This window comes from Geotrypetes seraphini, chromosome 9 (assembly GCF_902459505.1).
Source record: "Geotrypetes seraphini chromosome 9, aGeoSer1.1, whole genome shotgun sequence".
NCBI classification, from domain to species: Eukaryota; Metazoa; Chordata; class Amphibia; order Gymnophiona; family Dermophiidae; genus Geotrypetes; species Geotrypetes seraphini.
In genome coordinates this window covers 189,258,819-189,283,262 of record NC_047092.1, presented here as the reverse complement: position 1 = coordinate 189,283,262, position 24,444 = coordinate 189,258,819, and the positions used below count along the sequence as shown (strand labels likewise).

Here is a 24,444-nt window from a genome sequence, read left to right as displayed (position 1 = left end):
CCCATGTTGGATTATCAGCACAGGAAACAATGAAGTTAATATGGGAAGCATTTTAGAGCCTAGCCAGGTCCTATTAAGTACTGTCTTCTCAATTTTCTAAATGCAATGCAGATTTTTCTACACAACTTGAGACTCGAGCTCAAACCCTAGATTGGTAGTATGGAATATTGCTACTCCTTGGGTTTTGGCTAGGTACTAGTGACCTGGATTTGCCACCATGAGAACGGGCTACTGGCTTGATGGACCAGTAAGGCTATTCTTATGTTCTTGCATGCTTCCTTATGACTAACTAAGTTTCTCAAGTCATCTATGGAACTGACATCAGGGATGTCAACTCTTGTGGTCGCTTTTGAGTTGGAACCTGACTTTAACTTGGTGTTGAAATAATACTTCAGGCATATGAACCAGATGGGGTTTTCTGGCTCAGTTATAAGAATTTTTCCTGATCCAAATTAGAAGTTTTTTGGCCTTGAGGTCAAGGGTTTTGGCTCTACCTAGGACATTTATTTTGAAATTTCTTTCATGTTGTTTTGTAATTTTTGAGTCTAATTCATATTTGTTTCTGGAGCCTGAAACAACTTCTGGAATTTTTGATTGCTAAGAAGTCCTGTACAAGAGTTTCTAATGACATTAACCAGCTGTTCTAAACTGTTCTGCAACTCTTTATAAAGGCTATTTTTTGCCTTTAGTCTTGTGTAACCTTGACTCTCCAATTGTGGGCTAAAGTAGAGTGTTTAATGTTTCCTTCTAATTTTTTTAATATATTTGATCTTATTTCATATTACTGTTCATGCATTTCTCTGAACGTAATAAAACTTTCCTAAATTAAAAAAAAAAAAAAAAAAAAAGAAATCCAAGTCAATGTTATATTTAGAGAAAAAAAACACATTACCTGCAGAGACCTGAATCCTCCCTGTTAGCAGCAGCATGCAAACACACAAGAGGGAAAAGGGAGAAGGGGAAGACAAGAAAGAAGAGTTCAGAAACCACCAAAGCAAAGCATGGGCGTATGAACACAGAGGAGCAATCAAGTAATGCTGTGCTAAGCAGCAGACCTGCTAGCCAAATGAAAACAGACAGAGCCATAGGACAGGCCTCAAAAGTTCTGTCTTCCAGTAAACAAAATCCATCCACTTGAGACTGTGTTCCATGGCATCCATCTCCTAAGCTTAAGCCTCTGGAAGGTTAGCAAACAGTGGGAGAGGCAGCTGTGAGGACTGTCACATCCTAGATAATTAGAGTTCCAAGATGAAACTGATCTTAATGTCTAACAGGTGGTTGTTTTATCGTGAACTGTACATTTTAATTATGAGTGTTCTTTTGTAACTTGCTGAGAACTACAGGAAGTAGCAAGTAAGATATTTCTTAAATAAATAAATGATTTTTAAAAATCACTTTAGGCAGATGAACACAAATGTCCATAGTCTTCCCTTGACCCAGCCAATTCTTTTCACCTCCCATGATCTCAATACCTATTTAGAATGAATTCTTTAGAATGTATTGTACCTTAAAAATGTTAAGAACCATCTTGAACTAAAATTGGAAAAGCAGTCTAGAAATACAGAAAAAAAAATCATCCTCATTGGTTAGTTATTTAATGTTAGCTCCTGAGGCAAGAAGGGATAGAAGACATGCCATCTATCATCCTGCCTCAAACAGCAGCCCATCAGGACTAATATGGAGATCCCAGCAACTCCCAAAGAATAGATCGCTTTTTTTGCAGCTTGCTGACAAGGTTAAGGGGTGGCAGTTCCCAAGCCTACACTGCTAAAAATGATTTCTGGACATTCCTCCCAGTAATTCAACTCTGCAGGATATAAATGAAAATTCTGAAAATTCTGCAGCCTTTAAAGTATTACTCAGAGATATAATATAGAAAAATGTTATTACTACAAGAAGCATAATTTAATTCTTTGTGCAAAATTCCTCTATCATAATCCATGTTACCTCCCACCCCTAGTGCCAACCACTGTCAGGTCTTTCTCTTTGGGTCAACCCCTCTCCCATTTCTCTGCTCCAGTCTTCTGTCCCCATGTCCGTTCTTTTCCTCTTCTCTCTTCCCCGGTTTTCTCTCTTGCTCTCCCATCCAATCCCACCCCACCATCGTGACCATGCCTGAGCCTCTCCCCTGATCTCTTTTAGGCCTACCCCTCATCGTTCCCTTCATTCTGGACATGGGTTTAAAAGCAAGAACTGCCAACCAGCACCTGTGGCTGTAGCCAGCTCTCAGCAAGCTTCTTTATTCTGGGCTAAAGACGCAGGCATTATGGCTGCATCCTCCATTATGGGCCTGCATTAGCCGGCTCTCATGGCTGCAGCAATCTAGCCCAAATCTAAACAGACCCAGGGCAAGCTCTTCTCTTCATCTTAGGCCCAGACAAGCTGACACTCACAGCTGCAGTCTTTTCTCCCCGAGTGGCAGCTCACTCCATGGCCAAGCAGACCAAGGTTTTTACAATTGCTGTTTGTCCCCACTTAGAGTTCTGTGCTGCTGAATTATGCTAGATACCTTACCCACATCCCTGATGCTTGAAAAGACCCATACTTCAGAGAACACCCAAGCCCTCATCCTCCTCAACTGCCCTCACTACTGTGCCAACCATGTCTAAATACTGTTACTACTTCTGCCAATGGATAGTCCAGGAATCTACCAGCAAATCAGGTCTTCTTCCATCCAGAATGAAGGGCATAGCCAATCAGAAATCAAGTCTTTTTTTCTGCCTTTCCTCCTGCAAGTCTTCGCTAGACTGATTCAGTGGTTTTACTTCTGCTCACAGGTTTCCAGGACATCTTGTGGAGAGGGTTCCTACAATAGCCTATCCTTGCTTTTTATGAAAAACCAGCTAGGGAAGCTAGACTCTTACCCTGGTCTATTCATCACCTCCCCTAGTTCCGCCTAACAAAAAAACACTCACAGGCTTTTTAAATCATGTATCTATACAAAGGAGCACTGCTTCCAGCATACATACTGCAGGAGAGAAAATCATGCATAATGACCAAATATGAAGAAAAGACCTATTAGGGCTGTTAAAAAAAATCATTCATGTAGTCAGTTTGTGTGCACATTTCCTGAACCATTCAACTAAAAGCAATCAAATAATCAAGTGAAGCATTTCTCTCTCATTAATAATGTGTCATACGATCTCAAATATCTGTAGTAGCATAAATAGGATTTCAATCTTGCCATAACTATTAATAATAACTTTATTCTTCTATACCGCCACAGTCAGATGACTTCTAGGCAGTTCACACCGAAGAGTGCTGGACAATCAGCGAATTACAAAATGCAAATAGTGGAAGTACCACATATTACACAAGAATTAGACAGAAGGAAAATATAAAGTTTAGTGTGGCTTCTGTTTAGGAGATAAATCTGTCAAACAGTACAGTTTTAATTACTTTCTGAAAGGCGCCGTAGGTCAGCCTGGCTCCATTGATGCAGTTACCCAGCCAAGACTGCTGTTTGCTTGCTTGAAACATGAAAGACCTGTCCAAAAAGGACTTATATTTACAACCGGTGATCCTTGGGTATGCAAATATGTTGCAGTTTCTGGCTGATCGTGTGGGGTTGTGTAGCACGAAATGAGGTAGAAGATAGGAAGAGGCTAGTCCCCAAGCCTGCTTGAAACAAATGCAAGCAAACTTAAACATTATTTGTGCCTCCATTGGCAACTAGTGCAACAAGGACTCTGGGTGTAGTATTCTCTCTGGGGAAGTAATCAAAATTTATCCTCTTAACGTTATGATCTCATCAGTACTACATAGCTCATGAAAGAGGTAAGCAACTTATAGTACAATCCCTAATCTTAGGCCTACTAGATTACTGCAATATCCTCTACCTCCCCTGCCCTGCTACTATGACAAAACAACTACAAACAATCCAAAATACAGCCCTGAGACTCATCTACTCATTGAGGAAACACGACCATATTACAGAAGTATACATCAACTCACACTGGCTACCAATCCAAGAAAGAATACTATTTAAATTCTACTCCATGTTATTTAAAACCTTAAATGGAGACAGCCCAACCTACCTGAACAACCGCCTCATCCAAAAATTATACGATGGCCTCCTGGCCACTCAAGCAGCAAAACTAGATAACCAGATCTCCAATCTACTGATAACTACCCCAGACTATAAGATGTTCAGAAAAGAAATAAAAACTATACTCTTCAAAAATTCCTGAAACAGCCTTAACATCACTTATACCATCCTTCCTCCCTCCCTGACATACTCTTTACCTCTCCAGAAATGACAAATGATCTTCCATTGTAACCCACCGTTTATAATTCTTTTGTAATCTGCCTTGAACCGCAAGGTAATGGCGGAATAGAAATTTCTAATGTAATGTAACCCTTTTCCAGTCAGACTTTGCAGATCCTTATCCCAGGGAAGCACCTAGCACAGCTCTGTGCACATACACAGAAACAAGAACTCTTTGCCCATTACAACTCCAATATTAGTAGATCATCTACTATGTCAACTATGCTGGCAGGATTCACCCCTAAACCTGTTCCCCTGTCTTGTCTATAACCACCATAAAGTGGCTACATCTGCAAAGAGAGGATATGTTAAGACCTGCTATTAAAAAGAGCCTGCATTTAATAGAAACTGCAGAATAATGGGAGGGAGAGAAAGAAAGTCACATCATATCAACAAGCATCAGCCATCACAAAGACTGTACAAAGTCCACCAAGAACAACAACATGCAGTATCCGCTTAGGTCAAACTCAACTTGCGGAGGGATGCGTTCTTTGCTTACTGCTGTTTCTGGAGACCAGGGAGCCATGTCATAAGAGCTGCCATACTGGGTCAGGCTGAAGGTCATCAAGCCCAGTATCCTGTTTCCAACAGTGGCTAATCCAGCTCACAAATACCTGGCAGAATCCCAAGAACTGGCACTGCCAGGGGGCCTGGGCCCGCTCACCTTTGGCTCAGGACCACACATCTTCAGAAATGGTAGGGGACTGCTTCCTAGAACAATTGGTGGGAGAGCCGACAAGAGGGAATGCCACCTTAGACTTGGTCCTAAATGGCATTACAGGTCAGACTAAAGATGTAGAAGTCACAGTCCCGTTAGGGACGAGCGATCACAACATGATCAACTTTAAACTTGATATCAGGAAGGGGAAATGTATCAAAACCTTAACCACGACCCTCAACTTTAAAAAAGGAAGATATGATAGCATGAGAGCCATGGTAAAAAAACGGCTCAAGAAAAGGATATACACAATTAAAACAGTAGATCAGGCATGGTCCCTACTGAAAAATACTATCACGGAAGCACAAAATCTCTACATTCTGCAGATATCCAAAGGACGGAAAAATAAAAGCAAAGGAGAACCAGCATGGCTTACTAATGAGGTGAAGGATGCCGTAAGAGATAAGAACTCCTTTAAAAAATGGAAACGCGAAAGAACAACCGAAGCTTAGAACACCCACAAAGACGATCAGAAGAAATGTCACAAGGCGGTGAAGGATGCCAAAAAGGTCTATGAAGAGAAAATAGTGCACGAGACCAAAAACTTCAAGCCCTTTTTTTAGATACATTAAAGGGAAAAAAACCTGCAAAAGAGGCAGTGGGTCCGCTGAACGACCAGGGAAGAAAAGGGTACATCAAAAAAGACAAACAAATTGCAGACAGATTGAACTCCTTCTTTGCATCTGTCTTTATGAAGGAAGACATTACATCAATACCTGAAGCAGTGAAAGTGTTCAAGGGAGAAATAGAGTACAGCCTCACCACAGTAGAAGTACCAGATTTGTACCAGATATACTACCAGATTGACAAACTTAAAAATGACAAATCCCCTGGACCGGATGGAATTCACCCGAGAGTATTAAAGGAACTGAAAGTAGAAATCGGAGAACTACTGCAAAACCTTGCTAACCTGTCAATTAGAACTGGACAGATACTGGACGACTGGAAGATAGCAAACATCACCCCAGTTTTCAAAAAAGGATCAAGAGGAGAACCGGGCAACTACAGACCACTGAGTCTTACATCTGTCCCTGGAAAGATGGTCGAAGCACTGATCAAAGATAGCATAGTCCGGCACTTGGATACATACCACCTGATGAGAGCCAGTCAACACGGCTTTAGGAAAGGGAAGTCATGCTTGACGAATTTACTACAATTCTTTGAAACAGTAAACAAACAAATCGATAACAGGGAACCAGTGGACATAATATACTTGGACTTCCAGAAAGCATTCAACAAAGTTCCACACGAAAGACTTCTCAGGAAATTACAAAGCCACGGAATAGAGGGAGACATACTAAGGTGGATAGGCAAATGGCTGGAAAACAGAATGCAGAGGGTGATGTCCCTCCTTGTTGTTTATATAGTACATGACGACTTGATTGTCCGTGTGGACTAGAAAGACATGATTGACGACTAAATGTTGAAAAGCTCTGAGAGCATAGTAAAATTTATGTGAAAATGTTCTCTAGGGGACCAGGGACCTTAAGTGCAAAGGCCATCCAGATGAGCTCCCCAAGCATAGATTGACGAATCCATGGTCAGAACTTTTTGATGAGGAGGCATGTGAAACAAAAGACCTCTGGAAAGATTGGAAGAGTTCATCCACCACTAAAGCGATTGTCGAAAAGACGAGGTGACAAATGTGTTGTGAGAGTGGGTTGAGCACCTGAGACCATGTGAAGACAGAGACCATTGAGGCGTCCAAAGATGAAGCCTCGCAAGGGGAGTCACCCAGTAGAACCATCATGCGCCTGGCTGAAATTGACTGAAGCTGGACGATCTGATAACAAAGTTGGATTAGAGTGTCCTGACGTTCTTGAGGAAGAAACGCCACAAGTTGATTGGTGTCGAGTAGAGCTCCAATGAACTGGAGCCTCTGAGATGGCCGAAGTTGTGATTTGGGGAAGTTGATTTCAAACCCCAAGTTCTGAAGAAATAATATAGTTAGATTTGTCGCTAAGATCACACCTTGAGATAAAGGATCCTTGATGAGCCAGTCTAGGTAATAATAATAATAACTTTATTTGTATACCGCAATACCACAAGCAGTTCAGAGCAGTTTACAGAAGATATACAGTGATGTTACAGTAGATATTGTCAGGTACATTAGTAAAAAATTTCAATTACATTGGAAGTCGAGAGTGGTTAGGTAAAGTCGGGAATATATCAGAGATACCACAAAGATTTCAGGGATACAGCAAGGCAGGAAGAAGGTTAGAGAAATTTATCAAAGAGGTAGGTTTTGATTGATTTCCTGAAGGATTGGTAGGCGGGAGTATTTGAAATGAGGGTGGATAGGCATTTATTCCATTTTCCCGCTTGGAATGACAGTGTTCTATCGAGGAATCTCTTGTAGATACAGCCCTTCAGGGGAAGACTTGAAGGCCCTGCAATCTCAAAGCTGCTGCTACCACTACAAGACACTTGGTGAGGAGAAGAAAGCAGTTTCTTGAATTGAGACCTCAGGCTGTACAGTTAGGGCAACCTTTGTTCTAAGATACCCTTGTAAGTGTGTTATGACATTTAGAGGTAATAGGTACGTGTTTTATGAACCACAGCAGTTATCTAAGTTTATTTCGGATAGAGAGACTACATGAGTTTTGCTGTTCTCAAGATAGCTCAGAAAAGAAATGTTCATGAGCAGTCAGGTCACCTCTTTAGTTTGCCTGATACTTATTTTAAGAACATAAAGAACATAAAAAGCGCCATCTCCGGATCAGACCTTCGGTCCATCAAGTCCGGCGATCTGCAAACACGGAGGCCCAGATAGGTGTACACCCGGCGTAATTTTAGTCACCCATATCCCTCTATGCCTCTCGTAAGGAGATGTGCATCTAGTTTGCTTTTAAATCCTAGAACAGTGGATTCCGCAATAACCTCCTCTGGGAGAGCATTCCAGACTTTGGACTTCAGGCATGTGCCTAGTTTGCCAGCATCTTAATCCAGCCCTGTTATTGTTATTGTACACTCTCTGAAGCCCATTAATTTGGTTTACCATACTTGCATTTCTGTAAACAAAACACTCAGGCTAATGGCTCCATTTTGACAATGATCTCCAGAGATTCTACTCACTACAGATTTTTACCAAGGGTACGATATCCTTATTAAATAAATCCCCCCCCCAACCAAAAAAAAAAAATTTGACTAGATACTGTCCCATTGTTCTTAAACTGTAGGCCATTCTGATAAATGTAGCACATGGCCTCCAATTTAAGGAGATGCGCAATGTCCCAGGGAACTGGGAGCTTCTAGTGGCAAAATGAATCACCTTAAAGGTATCAGCAAATTGCAACAGTTGTAAATAATAATTTACAAAAACCCGAGTAATATCATATTAATGTTTCCTAAAATAGGTCTTGGATTCTGCCATTTACGTTTTTATTTAAAAGCGAATGCGAAACAGACGCACCTCTTTATCAGTAACCCAAAGAGGCACATCCTGCAAAGGTGTTGGTGTTGTTTTTCTTCAGCTACGTCTCCGATTATTGAGGACTAACTATACGTTGCAATAAGGTGATATTCTTTAAGTAATTTGGAATGTTAGTTTTATTTACAGCTTACATTGTATTTTTTCTTATTATTGACTTGTAAAGATTGTCAATTGTTAAAATTTATAAAGAATTAAAAAAAAAAAAAAAGGTATTACCATGGCGTACCCCCTGTACTTCAGGGGTGTCCATGCTACTTCAGCTTGAAGGGGGTTATGATTGAGGCCTACAAAATCCTGGTGAAGAGCTCTAACCTCTTAAGCCTTTCTTCACACAAGACAGTGCTGTACCCACACTTCATCTAGGTACAGCGGTGGCATCCTTCTGCTGCTTGTAAGACCCTGCCCCAATTAGTTAAGAGAGCCAGTCAACAGTGTGTGGATGGCAGAATATATTCATTCTCCTGTCCAGGTATGACCTTGGGAGCAATGTTGCCGAGATGGAGAATCAGGATTGACTATGTCATCAAAGCGACTGTACAAAGAACAGCATTTGCAGGGACAATTTGTAAAAAAGGTAGTGGCTCAAAGCAGTATGATTTCTATTCAAATAACTGGTCATAGTTTTGCTCATATCTGGAGTGTAAGTGTCCTTATGAAAGAAGCAAACCCAGTTCTATGGCAGTGGAGACTCACCAGATCACCCAGCTCATCCCAATAAGGCAGAAATGCTTTATTTCTTAGCATGTGAAACAACAAAATGTATTTTTGCACAAAAGGATCAAACTCCTGAAATTAGATTTACATTCACTCTATATCAAAAGACTGAGAGAAGCAGAACAAGACAAACAGAGGATGTCCTTACCTGTCTAGGCTGTGACGGTGTATTCATTTGTGAAGATTGTGGTGGCCCAAACACCACAGGTACCGTCTGAGCAGGCGGGTACGAGGACTACAGGAAAAATAAGAGAAGGTACATTTGAGCAGACTGGGCCAAGGGCAGGACAAAAGTACAATGTGAAAACAGTCCCTGACTTGACTTTGGGCCTGGAGAGAGGAGGCCGCTTGAAAAGACACATAGATACTGATGGAAGTGCTAAACAGCAAAGCAGTATCGATCACCTGTAACAGATGTTTCTCACAGATAGCAATAGAATGGATCTCCAGAATGACAGAAGAGTCAAGCTTTGAGCTTAGGTGGTTCTTCCTGAGTCCATCAGTCACTTCAGTTTCATAGCTTCCGAAGCAAGGCAACTCTTAGGGAGATGAGATAGACTGGGTACTTAAGGGAACACTTGTTACAGATGAGCCACACTGCTTTTTCCAGTGACAAGCTGCACTGAATCAGGCACACAAATAAGTCCCAAAACCAGGTCATTTGTTCACTGGCCAGAAGCAGTTCGATCACAGGTAAATGAAAATTTCAGAAGTTAAAGAGAGATTGCACAACAAAAGCAGTGCCTGTGACTTGGTGAAATTCTGTGCACAAAATTAGCAAATTTGTCAAAATGTAAACAATATTTTTACTAATTATCCATATTCCATTTAAAACATTTAAAATAAAATGGTTTTTTTCAACCTTTGTCTGGATGTTTCATTTTTCTATCATGTTTGTTCCAGTTTCTTTTTTCTGCTTTCCTGTCATCTGCTAATTCTCCTTCAAATGGCTGCTCTCCATTTGTCTTTTCTACTCTCTCCTGTCTATTCCCTCACTACATTTGCCTCGGACATATTGATAATTCCTTTTTAGCTCTTTTCTGCCTCTTTCTTACCCTTCTCTTTTCACTTTTCAGCTACCTATCATATTTCCATCTTCTCTCCCATTCCCCACCTCATTTCCTTCCTCAGCCCTCCAATCCCATTTCATCTTCAATGTAACTCCATTACTATATTTCTACCCTATTATATCTATCCTCTCATCCGTTTCCTTGCCACCCTCAAGGTTCTACCATTCTCAGCATCTTCCTTTCGCCACCCTTATAGCCCAGCCTCGTAGCATGACATCTCCCTATCTCTTCCTTGCTGCACTCTCCTCCCTCACTACCATTTCCAGGCATCTCTCCATCACTCCATTCTGTTCCTGGATCCATCTTCCTCCTTCTCCCCTTCCACTTCCTTTGTATCTCTCTCTCATCTACTCCCATGTCCAACATCTCTCTCTCTCCCCCCTTTCCTTGTGCCCTATGTAAAATCTCTCTATCCCTCTCCATGCACCATCTCGCCCTTCCTATCCTCTATTAGGTGCAATCTCATCCTCTCCTCTCACCATGCATGTCTCCCTCTCTCTCCCCCTGTGCCACCATCTCTCCTGCCTCTCACTCTCCCCCATGCCACCAACTTTCCTGTCTCTTACCTCTTCCATCCCCATGTCATCATTTTTCCTTCCTGAAGTTCCTTTCACCTCTTCCCTCCCCCTGTGCCACCAGCTTTCCTTCCTGAAGTTTCTTTCACCCCCTTCCTTAGCTCTGTGCCACCAACTTTCCTTTCTCTCACCCTCCCCCTGTGCTACCAACGTGATGGGAGGAGAGGAGGATCCTGGACTGCAAGTAGGGAGGGGAAAGGAGGGAACACAGATGCTAGACCCGTAAGTAAAGGGGTGAAAAGGAAACCCAGGCCTGAAAGAGGGGTAAGAAGGAAGAGATGCTTGACCGTAGAGAGGGAGAGGAAGATGCCAGACTATGGGGAGTAGGGAAGGGATTCATTCAGGATGCAAGCGAGAGAGGTGGTGGGTGGAGTGAGGGGATATAGATGCTGGACTCACAAGTTGGGGTGGGGGGATTGTAGAGAGAGGAAGAGAGAGTGACCAAGACCAGAAAGGGGATGGGAAGGGAGGAAGAGATTCTTATCCAGTAGAGAGGGAGAGAGAGATGCCAGACTATGGGGGCCAAGGAGGGGATTTTGAGTTTTAGGAAAGCAATAAAAACCCACCTCTTCACCTGACCCCTCAGGATAAGCTAGCATTCAGACTGTTACACCCAAACCACTGTATTCCTAATAGATATCCAACTGACTCTCTCCCTGTGCATGTTTCAGGCTCCAAGTGTCTGCTTATCCAGAACAATTGAACTATACACACCTCACGGTGCACTAGGACCTCAGTCTTCTTTTCCCTGCTGTTAACTGTTATATGTCTTGTTTGCCGTTATGTTACCATGTAACCCGTTCTAGGCTCACTGGGGAGGATATAAATCGAATCAAATAAATAAATAAGTGAAAGAGGGGTGGGATTTAAAAGAAGACAGAATTGCAGTTGGAGTGAGAGAGAGAACTGAGGAGGCTGGAACCTGAGAAAGGAAAAGGCAGGAACTAATTTCAGGCAGGAAAATTCTACACAAAAGGTTACAATAAACTTTGCAGAAGTTTCAAAAATTTTGCACAGAATTCTGCCAGGAGTAACAGCGATGGGGGAAGAAATTCAGGAGGTTCTTACACAGGGACCACACAGCCTGCACTCAAGCCTCTGATGAAATCAGCAGGCGAGCCAGCTCCTAGGGGGACGGAACCCAAGCTCCTGAAGGGACACAAAGCAGGCTGGCCCCAAAGGTACTTGATGAAATTGGCCTGGGAGCAACAGTCCACCCATATGGGAATGTGTCTTTTCCCCAGTTGAGTAAACCCAAGAAGAGAACCTCCAGGCACTGAAGTCAAGAAGAAATTTAAAAAACAGACAGAAAAATACAAATAGAAACAGATCAGAGCACATCTTCCGAGATCACTTGCAGAAGGAAAAACTGAGGAGGGGAGGAGTTCAAGATCTTAAAGCGATACCCTTCGGCAGTTTCGCAGGAAAGTAGGAATCAACAGCTAAAGTATGGACTCCTGTGTAAGAGAACAAGCAGCATGCTCTTGGTGTGATACCTTACATAAGGATATTGATCATATTTATCCTCCCCATTGTAGTTAAACAACTCAGATCGAAAAATGGTGTCAGGTTTCATTCTGGCCTCAAGATGCTTAAAAGACAAATTCATCACCAGGAGCATTGCTGGTGTAAATCTAAAACGTTATGAACTCAACAACTGAAATTGGCTAGATTATAACAAGCAATTAAAATGGCCAAGAGACACTCCTTTAATAAACAGTTGGATAATTGTGAAAACAAACCAAAACAATTATTTAGTTTACGTGTATCATTCTTTAGTCAATCTGATCATGACGATCCAACTCAGATTCTTTCAGCCACTTCGTTAGCAAAATTATTTGAGAATGACTTCACTTAGAGCTTCATTTTCATCATCTATGTCTAAATTCAATACATTTGAGAACTGTTCAATGAAACAACTCTCTAAAATAGTACATGTTATAAAAAAACATTTATAAATTGAATATCCCAATCCCTAAGTCTTGAATATACTTAGACAAACATTGCTTACTTCCATTTTTACTGCAGATTAATTTAAGTTTAGACCAAGGTAAGTTTCCATCTGCATGGAAAAATGCTTTATAATCACTTAAATTATCAAATCGTAGTCTGTTATTGAGAAAGACATGGGGGAAGCCACTCCTCGCCCTGGATCGGTAGCATGGCATGTTGCTACGCATTGGGTTCTGGACAGGTATTAGGGACCTGGATTGGCCGTGAGAATGGGCTACTGGGCTTGATGGACCATAGGACTGGAGGATAGCGAATGTTACACCTTTCTTTTCTAAAAAGGATCCAGAACTACAGGCCGGTGAGTTTAACCTCAGTCCAGGGAAAGATGGCTGAATCATTAATCAAGGATAGTATCAATGAGCATATAGAAAGAAATAATCTAATGAGAACCAGCCAGCATGATTTCTGTAAAGTAAGATCATGCCAAACTAACCTACTGCACTTCTTTGAGGGGATAAACGAACAATTGGACAAAGGTGACCCCACAGACATCATATATCTGGACTTCCAAAAAGCCTTCGACAAGGTACCCCACGAGTGCCTACTAAGGAAACTGTGAAACCACGGGGTGGAAGGGGACATGCACAGATGGATCAGAAATTGGCTGGCGGACAGGAAACAGAGGGTAGGAGTAAAAGGACACTACTCTGACTGGAAAGGGGTCACGAGTGGCATCCCGCAGGGGTCGGTGCTGAGACCGCTGCTGTTTAATATATTTACCAATGACCTGGAATCAGGGATGAAGTGCGAAGTTATAAAATTCGCAGACAATACAAAACTCTCCAGTAGGGTTAGAACTGTTGAGGAATGTAAGGAACTACAAAGGGACCTGAACAAACTGAGTAAATGGGCAAATAAATGGCAGATGAGCTTCAATGTAGAGAAATGTAAAGTCTTGCACATAAGGAAAGGAAACCCGATGTACAACTACACGATGGGGGGGATGGTACTGGAGGAAGGCAACCTAGAAAAGGATTTGGGGGTTTTGATGGATAGAATAATGAAGCTGGCAGCACAATGCGCAGCAGCCTCAAAAAAAAAGCGAACAGAATGTTGGGCATTATCAAAAAAGGAATCACCACCAGAACCAAGGAAGTTATCCTGCCACTGTATCGGGCGATGGTGCACCCACATCTGGAATACTGCATTCAATACTGGTCGCCGTACCTTAGGAAAGATATGGCAGTACTCGAGAGGGTCCAGAGAAGAGCAACAAGAATGATAAAGGGCATGGAAAACCTTTCATATGTTGAGAGGCTGGAGAAGCTGGGGCTCTTTTCCCTGGAAAAGCGGAGACTTAGAGGGGACATGATAGGAACTTACAAGATCATGAAGGGTAGAGAAGGTAGAGAGGGACAGATTCTTCAGACTGGCGGGGGGCAACAAAAACAAGAGGACACTCACAAATTGAAGGGAGACAGATTCGGAACAAATGCTAGGAAGTTCTTCTTCACTCAGAGGGTAGTGGACACCTGGAATGCGCTTCCAGAGGAGGTGGTAGAACAGAGTACAATTTTGGGATTCAAAATGGGATTGGACGTGTTCCTGAAGGCAAAGGGGATTGAAGGGTATAACTAGAGAGATACTATACAAGACAAAATGTTTTAAGTAAAAGATCACTTACAGGTCATAGACCTGGGGGGCCGCCGCGGGAGCGGACTGCCAGGCACGATGGACCTATGGTCTGATTCGACAGAGGCAATGCTTATGTTCTTATGTTATGTTCTTATAAATCCACAAAATTATAGACCTCTCTCTAACTTATGTCACCCAAGTAAAATTATAGAACTAGCGGTCCTTTCTCAACTCTGTATTTGTTAAAAAGCAAATGTATTGCACCTGAAGCAGGCAAGATTTCGTACATACCATAGTACGATTTATTAGTGATGTCTTGAAAATTCTAGGTTTTGGTCATCTGGCTCTTGCTATCTTTTTGGATCTAGCTTCAGCTTTTGCATGATAAGTTAACTACCATTGGCATAAGTTCCACTGTTCTTGCTTGGTTTGTGTCACTTCTTGAAGACAGGACCATCGAACAACATCTTCTACTCTTAAACTGACTTGTGGTGTCCCTCAAGGCTCAGCACTATTGTCAATTCTTTTTAATATTCTTCTTGCATCATTGACCATCATTGAAGAATTTGGTATTAAAACATTTTGTTATGCTGATGATATTCTGCTTCTAGCCAAAGCTGATCCAATTAAACAAAATTTAAGCTTTCTGCAAGATTGTCTAGCAGCAATAAATTTATGGTTGAACTCAAGTTAACAAATATTATTCTTGTTGGCTATCAGTACAAGGAGCAGAATCTGTCCTTATGCTATCTTTTATGGGGAAAACCATCCCCCTTGTGAATAAATTTAAATAAATGATTAAATAAGTTTAATCATTGATTCACATTTAACATTTAATTACCAAATTTCTGCAATAGATACAAAGGGATATTATTCACTTAGATCACTTCAGTCTATAATAATAATAACTTTATTTTTCTATACCGCCATAATCTTGCGACTTCTAGGCGGTTCACAGTGAAGAGAGCTGTACAATCAGCGAATTACAGCGTACAAATAGTGAAGGTGTCACTGAGCAGTCAGTGATCGTAGAGTACACAATAGCAAGAAAAAGATATTAATGGGTTACAGTGTAATCTTAACATGTTCCATTAAAGGGGCTGGAAAGCCAGCTAATTACAGAATACAATTGGTGAAGAAGACACTGAACAGTCATTGAAAACAGAAAACCGTTAGATGAAGATACGTAGTATCAGCATGAAGAGTGAGAGTTTTTTTTTTAAAGAAAGGGGGGCATTTTTTGACTAGGAATTAAATGTATTGAACAGAGCAGTCTTGATTTCTTTCCGAAAGGCGCCATAGGTTAACCTGGCTCTGTCCATGAAGTTGCTTAGCTAGGTTTGCTGTCTACCAGCTTGAAATTTGAAAGTTCTTTCCAGGAAGGTTCTATATTTGCAACCTGTGATTTTCGGGTAGGCAAAGAGGTTGCGATTTCTGGTTGTCCTTGTGGATGTGTAAAGTTCGAAGTGAGATGATAGATAATTGGGGGCCATTCCCCACACCAGTTTATAGCAAAAGCAAGAGAACTTTGAATAAGATTCGTGCCTCAATTGGCAACCAGTGTAGCAGTTTGTAGTAGGGACTAATGTGTTCAGACAACTCTGACAATAAAAAACTGCATATACATGCATTTCTCATGTCCAAGACTGACTACTGCAATGAAGCATATGCCTATTTCAAAGAAAAATCTTAGGCAACTTCACACTTCAATATATTGCACTAAAATTACTAGGACAGAAAGATAAATGTGATCATGTCACACCACTTTTTCTTCAATACCATTGACTACCAATGTCATATAGGATTCAATTTAAAATGTTAATGTTAACTCGCAGATCATTACATCCTTTTCAGCCAAGCTACTTGAATTCATTGATAATTCAATACATACCTTCACATACTCTTAGATCTATACAAGGTAATAGGTTAGTCATACCATCTGTCTAAAGAATTAAATGGGAATTTACATGTTCAAAGGCTTTTTTTTTTTTTTTTTTTTCTATCTGGCACCATGTCATTGGAATCAGCTACCCACTCATAAGAACATAAGAATAACCTTACTGGGTCAGACCAATGGTCCATCAAGTCTAGTAGCCCATCTTCATGGTGGCCAATCCAGGTCTGGCAAAAACCCAAACAGTAGCAAGAGTCCATGCTACCGATACAGGACAAGAAGTGGCTTCCCCCATGTCTGTCTCAATAACAGACCATGGACTTTTCCTCCAGGAAATTGTCTAAACCTTTCATAAAACCAGCTACATTAACCACTCTTATCACAACCTCTAGAAATGCATTCCAGAGCTTAACTATTCTCTGAGTGAAAAAAATATCTCCAATTGGTTTTAAAAGTGCATCACTTTGCATTTGTCCACATTACATTTCATATGACATCTGGCTGCCCAGTATTCCAATTTCCTAAGTTCTGCCTGCAATTTTTCACAATCTGCATGCGTTTTAACAACTTTGAACAGTTTAGTGTTATCTGCAAATTTAATCACCTCACTCATTCCAATTTCTAGATCATTTTGTACTAAAGGAGTTCAAGTAACCCAAGTGGGAATACCCCCACAGGGTACACACATTTCCGAGTCTGGGATAGGAACACACTGTAGTTCTGGGTCTGGGGAGTCCGGGATAGGTGCACATTGTAACTCTGGGTCTAGAGAAAGTACAAAACATGCGAATAATGCTAAAGGTGTCCAAGTAGCTCAAGCGGGAACATCCCCGCTGAGACGTAACAAGCATACAACATGGAGGGCTATGCACGTAAACGCCCACAGTCTGGGAAACAAGATCCTGGAATTAGAAACAGAAATGAGGAATGCCGACCTGGATGTGGTGGCGATATCTGAGACCTGGCTCACGGATTCCCACGGGTGGGACATGGTCATACCGGGTTACAACTTGCTTCGCCGGGACAGGGAGGGCAAAATGGGAGGAGGTGTAGCATTATATACTAAAGATGACATTAAGGTCACCAGAATCACAGATGTCCACTACACTGGGGAATCCCTTTGGGTAAATTTGGCCAGAGAGAAGGACAAATGCCTGTATCTTGGCGTAATATACAGAACCCCAAGACAACAGGATGACCTAGATATGGAATTAATCGGAGATATAGAGAATATCACCTTGCGTGGGGACACAGTATTGTTAGGTGACTTCAACATGCCTGATGTGGATTGGGACACGCTTTCCTCTGCTTCCGGCAGCAGCAGGAGGCTATTAAACTCTATGAAGGGAGCAAGACTCAGGCAACTGGTGTTGGAACCAACAAGGGATCAGGCAATACTGGACCTGATACTTACCAATGGAGAAAGTGTCACAGAGGTCTTGGTGGGTGACACATTGGCCTCCAGTGACCACAACATGGTATGGTTCAATCTCAGGAAAGGTTTCACTAAATCTACCACACTGACCAAGGTCCTCAAATTCAAGGACACAAACTTCAAAGAAATGGGAGACTTTGTTCATCAGGTGCTACAAAGCCAAGCAGAAACCGATAACGTGGAAGAAATGTGGTCAACTTTGAAAGCCATCATACAAGAAGCAACAAGCCACTATGTTAAATCAGTAAGTAAATGGCGAAGGAACAATAAGCCACAGTGGTTCTCTGCGGAGATTTCGGACCTCATCAAGAAGAAGAAAAAAGCATTCATCTCTTACAAACAATCAGGGAAACAGGACTCTAGGGAAGTCTATCTGGCCAAGTCAAAAGCCGTCAAAACAGCAGTTAGGGAGGCCAAATTCCGCATGGAGGAGTCTCTAGCGAATAAAATCCAGAAAGGAGATAAATCCTTCTTCAGGTATATCAGTGACAGATATAAGAACTCAGGCGGGATAGTACGTCTTAGGAAACCAGACGGAGACTATATAGAAGCGGACTCGGAAAAAGCCCAACTGTTAAATGAATACTTCTGCTCAGTCTTCACCCGCGAGGCGCCAGGACTCGGCCCTCAGCTACAGACAAGGGTTGACGCAGATGACCCGTTTAGTAATTTCGAGTTTACACCCAGCAGTGTCTACTGCGAGCTGTCAAAGCTTAAGGTTAACAAGGCAATGGGGCCTGACAACCTACACCCCAGGGTGCTCAGGGAGTTGTGTGATGTCTTAGCGGAACCGCTATCCACACTCTTCAATCTCTCCCTTAGTACAGGTAACGTCCCATTGGACTGGAAGACGGCTAACGTCATTCCACTCCACAAGAAAGGCTCCAAGATGGAGACAGCAAACTATAGACCGGTGAGTCTCACATCAATAGTGTGCAAACTAATGGAAACTCTAATCAAACTCCAATTGGATACGATCCTGAACGAGGAGAATCTACGGGATCCCCGTCAACATGGATTTACTAAGGGGAGATCCTGCCAATACAACCTGATCAGCTTCTTTGACTGGGTGACGAGGAAGCTGGATGTTGGAGAATCCCTGGACATCGTATACCTGGACTTCAGTAAAGCATTCGATAGCGTACCACACCGCAGGTTGCTGAGCAAGATGAGTTCTATAGGATTGGGTGACACATTGACGAAATGGGTTGGGAACTGGCTTGGAGGTAGGCTTCAGAGGGTAGTGGTGAACGGCACCCCCTCCGAAATGACGGAGGTAATCAGTGGAGTGCCGCAGGGCTCGGTCCTGGGCCCGATCCTGTTCAACATCTTTATAAGAGACTTGGCAGAAGGGCTACAAGGTAAAATAACATTATTCGCCAATGACGCCAAACTAAGCAATGTAGTGGGCAAAAGCACAACAGACATAAATTCAATGTCCGACAACATGATGCACGACCTACTCCTATTGGAGCGCTGGTCTAGGTCCTGGCAACTCAGCTTCAATGCCAAAAAATGCAAAGTCATGCACCTGGGCAGCCAAAATCCATGCAAGACTTATACCCTTAATGGCAAGATCCTAACAAGAACTGAAGCAGAACGAGACTTAGGGATGATCGTCAGTGAGAACATGAAGACTGCCAATCAAGTTGAGCAAGCTTCATCCAAGGCAAGGCAAATCATAGGTTGCATATGCAGGAGTTTCGTCAGCCGTAAGCCTGAAGTCATTATGCCATTGTATAGATCCATGGTGAGACCCCACCTGGAATACTGTGTGCAATTCTGGAGGCCACATTACCGTAAGGATGTGCTGAGACTGGAGTCAGTACAGAGAATGGCCACCCGGATGGTCTCTGGACTCAAGGATCTCCCTTACGAGGAACGGCTGGATAAGTTGCAGCTGTACTCACTCGAGGAATGCAGAGAGAGGGGTGACATGATCGAGACATTCAAGTATCTCACGGGCCGCATCGAGGTGGAAGAAGATATCTTCTTTTTCAAGGGTCCCATGGCAACAAAGGGGCATCCGTGGAAAATCAGGGGCGGGAAACTGCACGGGGACACCAGGAAATTCTTTTTCACTGAAAGGGTGGTTGATCGCTGGAATAGTCTTCCACTTCAGGTTGAGGCCAGCAGCGTGCCTGATTTTAAGACCAAATGGGATAGACACATGGGATCTATTCACAGAGAAATGTAGGAGAGGGTCATTGGGGTGGACAGACTAGATGGGCCGTGGCCCTTAACTGCCGTCTATTTCTATGTTTCTATTTATAAATAAGTTAAATAGTACCAGTTCCAGTATAGAACTCAGCGGCACACCACTATTTAATAATAATAATCTTTACTCTTGTATACCTACCCCCCAACCATGAGTTCCAGGTGGTTCACAACCAAGAAGGACTTTACAATCAGTGAAACATACATGTAAACAGAGACACAACAATAATCATGTTACAAACTTATTAAGCAAGTAAGTTTTCAACAACTTTCTGAAAGCATAATATGATTGAGCTTGTGGAATCAGCATACTCAACCAGGAATTAATTTTTCCTAACTGGAAAGCAAAAGTCTTATCTAGGAATCTCTTATAACGACAAGCTTTTACAGATGGATACATGAACAAGCAATTATTGAGAGTATTTTTATTCGAGTTATATAACTTAAATTGGGAGGATAGGTATCTTGGAGCCAAACCAAACAGGGCTTTAAAGAAGATACAGCCAAATTTAAACAAAATTCTCGCTTCAAATGGCAACCAATGGAGTTGTTGATAGAAAGGACTCACATGGTCACATTTTTTTAACCCAAAAATCAAACACACTGCCATATTTTGTATTACTCGAATACGATTTAAAATTTTCTTATACGATCCCAAGTAAATGATATTGCAATAGTCGAGAGCAGATAGAATTAAAGAATGAACTACTAATCTTAAAGATACTAAGTCAAAATATTTTTTGATGGTTCGAAGTTTTCAAAGACTCACAAAACATTTATCATCATTAGATCGGTACGTTCTTCTAAAGTTAAGTAACGATCTAATGTCACCCCAAGATCTTAATTGAAATGGCTATGGCAAAATTCTGACCTTTAATTTGAAGTTTTTTCTCAGTAATTCTATCATTCGGACTGGCAAGAAAAAATTTAGTTTTTTCTGGATTAAGCCTAAGTTTAAATTTAAATATCCAATGTTCTATCTGTGCCAGGAGAAATGCAATCTGAGAATGCTGACATTGGCAAAAGTATAGTAATATCGGCAGCATAGATGTAAAATTTAACTTTAAAGTCTTGCAATAAATTGGCCAAGGACACCAGATAGATATTTAAAAGAGTGGGCAATAATGGAAATCTTTATGTGTAAATCTTTTTACTGAAAAAGTGCAAAATAAAGTAAATACAATGAAGTGCTTATAAAAGTCATCCCACCAAACCCTTCCCCCCTCCCAATCATAGAAATGAACTGGAATTGAAGAAATGAACAGAACCAGTAGCCAAAAGAAACCATATGTTCAAAAGCCAACTCCCAAAGCCAACTCCATACCCTAAGGGTCAAAGTGTCCCAAAAGGAGCGCTAAGTATGTTTAAATTTGTGTCCCGTTAGAGAGTCTAACTCCTGAACTTGAAGTCATCTTGAGCAAAGTAAGCATTTGCCACTGCAACAAACTGGGAGGGCCCGGTTGAAGCCAGTTAAGCAAAATAACCTTTTTTTCCATCAAGATGGCCCTCCGCAAAAAAAGACGATATCCACTCAGCGTAGGAGATTGCAAAGAGTATAAATCAAACAAAATCAGAGGATCTAGCTTGATCCCACAGGTCCAAAGAGAAGAGATACAAGCTAACAAGGCAGTCCAGAAAGTCTGAATCAAGGGACAAGTCCAACACATGTGGCCAAGAGTGGCGGGTGAATAGTCACACATAGGACAAGCTCCAGTCCGAGACAGGCCCATATATCTCGCACGCTAGGGTGAGATGTAGAGACGTGGTGCAAACTTGTAGTTCTGTTCCCAGTGTAATACATTGTCTAATGTGGAGGCAGAAGCCAAAATGTATTTTTTGTAATCCAAAAGAGACAGTTGCATAGCAAGATCTGAAATTCCATACAGACATATATTTAGGGTAATAAAGTTCGGGGGTGGAATCCTGCAGATACCTATGGTGAAATTGTAAAGGAACCTTTTGCTGAGCTCCCAAAGTGTAAGATTCTCCCATGAGAGACTCCGCATATAGTGCCGGAGTTGGAGGTAAGAAAAGATATCTCCTGGTGCCAGAGAAAATTCCTCCCGAAGAGTTGCAAAAGACTTCAAACGGCCCTCCTCTGGTTTACCTTCTTTATACAAAGATCTGTTGCTGATTTTATAGCCGCTTCTATATCCTCCCAACCCTTCAGCTCTTTCTTCAGATACTGCTCCATTTTAACAAAGTCAGCATGTTTAAAATCCAGGATTCTGAGTTTTGTGCGGTTACTTTCCACATTAGTCCGTACATCGAATCATATCGTGTGATGATCACTATTTGCCAGGTGGCCAGGTGGGCACCTACCCAGACATTGGACACGGATTATACATATTTTTCCTCCCTCCCCCCCCTCATAACCAATACTTCTGTATTGATTCTGGTCTGACCCAGCAGAGGCAATGCTTATGTTCTTAAGGTAGGTCACCTGCATAGGCAACATTATTTTCTCTGATCACCTTCCCTGTAAAGTGGGTATCTTTGATCTTGGAGCTGAATCTGTCATACCTCTTTTTTCCTCATTGCTGTCCACATAATGGTTCATAATATCTTTCAATCTCACAATTCCATTTCTAGCCTTTATCCTTTCACTAATATACCTGAAAAAAGGTCTGGTCATCCTTCTGTTTTTAGCCATTTGTTTTTCCACCAGAGCCTTCGCAAGCCTTCTTTCAGTTTTATCTGGTAATCTCGTTGGTATTCTTTTTGCTTTCCCTTATATTTTATAAATGCCACATCCTTTGCTTTTATTTTGTCAGTAACCTTTTTGGTGAACCATATCGCAGGAGTCCAGGCAGTTGTAAGTCAGCTGACACCAGCGCGATCTCGCACACTGGGCAGGAAGAGAAGCATCGGTGTCAGCTGATTAGCAACTTCCTGCAATCGCATCGTATGCCGGGACTCCTGCCTTCAAGTATCTGCTGAATACGCGAAGGCAGGAGTCCCGGCATATAATGCGGCTGCAGGAAGTTGCTAGTCAGCTGACGCCAATGCTGGAGCTTCTCTTCCTGCCCAGTGTGCACCAGGTACTGTTGGACAAGGGGAGGAAGGAAGGGAGAAGGGGTACTTCTCCTGCTAGATAGGGGGGGAAGGGAGAAGGAGTACTGCTGGACAATGAGAAAAGGGAAGGGAAAAGGGGTACTGCTGGACAAGGAAGGGAGAAGAGGTACTGCTGGACAAGGGGAGGAGGGGATTAAGGAAGGGAGAAGGGGTACTGCTGGACAAGGGGAGCAGGGAAGGGAGAAGAGGTACTGCTGGACAATGGAAACAGGGACGGGAGAAGGGGTACTGATGGACAAGGGGGAGGTAAAAGGAAGGGAGAAGAGGTACTGCTGGACCTGGCAGAAAGGGAGGGAAAGGAAAGATGCTACACACTGGAGGGGAGGGTGAGATGGTGCATAGAGAGAGAGCATGTTGGGTTAGGGGGTGCGAAGGAGGGATGCCACTGAGGGAAGAGGTAAGGACAGAGAGAGAAAGCGTGCAGAAGGCAGAAAGTATTGGACTCATGGAGAGGGCAAGATGGATGGGGAGGACAGAAAGCCGGTGCGGGAGGCAGCAGGCACCGGAGAAGGGAGAGGAGAGGAGGAAGCTAGGAGAGAAGGGAGCGGAGGAGAAGCGAGGGAGAAGGCAGGCAGCGTGGGATAGCGGCAAGAGGAAGCTCCGCCCACCCCCCAGCATCACCAGCAGCATCAGCGAGCCCGGACTCCCCCTTAAAAGGGGGGTGTTATGCCTCAGCATATTACTGACATGTTCAGAACATATTACTGATATGAATCCTCAAGTCTGCTTACCTGACATCCTGACCTCCAAAGAACATTAAGACCAAATGGTCTCTGTAATAACCTTGCTTATTTGAGATCCTGACTTCCTTTGTCTAAGTGTCAACTGGATAGCATCAAAGAGACAATAAACTGCAACACCTCCTTGCGTATTTGAGATCCTGACCTCTTTAATCTCCACAGGACAGTAAGACCAGATGGTCTCTGCAATAACCTTGCTTATTTGAGATCCTGACTTCCTTTATTTGAGTGACAACTGGATAGCATCAAAGAGACAATAAACTACAACACCTCCTTGCGTCCTGACCTCTTTGATCTCCACAGGACAGTAAGACCAGATGGTCTCTGCAATAACCTTGCTTATTTGAGATCCTGACCTCTTTGATCTCCACAGGAGCTAACATCCTGACCTCATTGATCTTCAAAGGACAGTAAAACCAGATGATCATCAGTAAAGACAGATGGGAAACTACATCAAAAAGAAAAGGACAGTGACAAGTATCTGCTATCTTGACCTCTTTTGACCTGGGTGTTGTCAAAACAGATAACAAAAGAACAGAACCGGCTGTCTTACTAAGAGGGCAGCAGTTTTTCTCTATAAAAGAGAAAAACTCAGCCCATAGAATTTGAATCCAGTTTCGTTGCAACAAAGGGACAGCCCGGTTCGGTTCTCCTCTCCTATCAATCGCTTTGGATTCCAGATTGTGAGGGATAGTGATGTCCGGAAATACGGTGATGT

General features: G+C 42.4%; 1 protein-coding gene across 6 annotated transcripts in view; it reads right to left on the bottom strand.

Moving 5' to 3' along the window:
* The window catches only part of EIF4G1 (eukaryotic translation initiation factor 4 gamma 1), a 292,071-nt gene that overhangs the window by 217,506 nt on the left and 50,121 nt on the right, over nucleotides 1–24,444 (bottom strand). For 3 of the 6 annotated variants that reach the window (XM_033959150.1, XM_033959152.1, XM_033959156.1), the window contains 2 exons: nucleotides 9,281–9,367; nucleotides 893–913 (listed from right to left, as the gene is read on the bottom strand). In XM_033959150.1, coding sequence (XP_033815041.1) covers nucleotides 893–913; nucleotides 9,281–9,367 — 108 coding nt within the window. The remainder of the gene's footprint in view (nucleotides 1–892; nucleotides 914–9,280; nucleotides 9,368–24,444) is intronic. The other 3 variants (XM_033959151.1, XM_033959153.1, XM_033959154.1) reach the window with 1 other exon arrangement.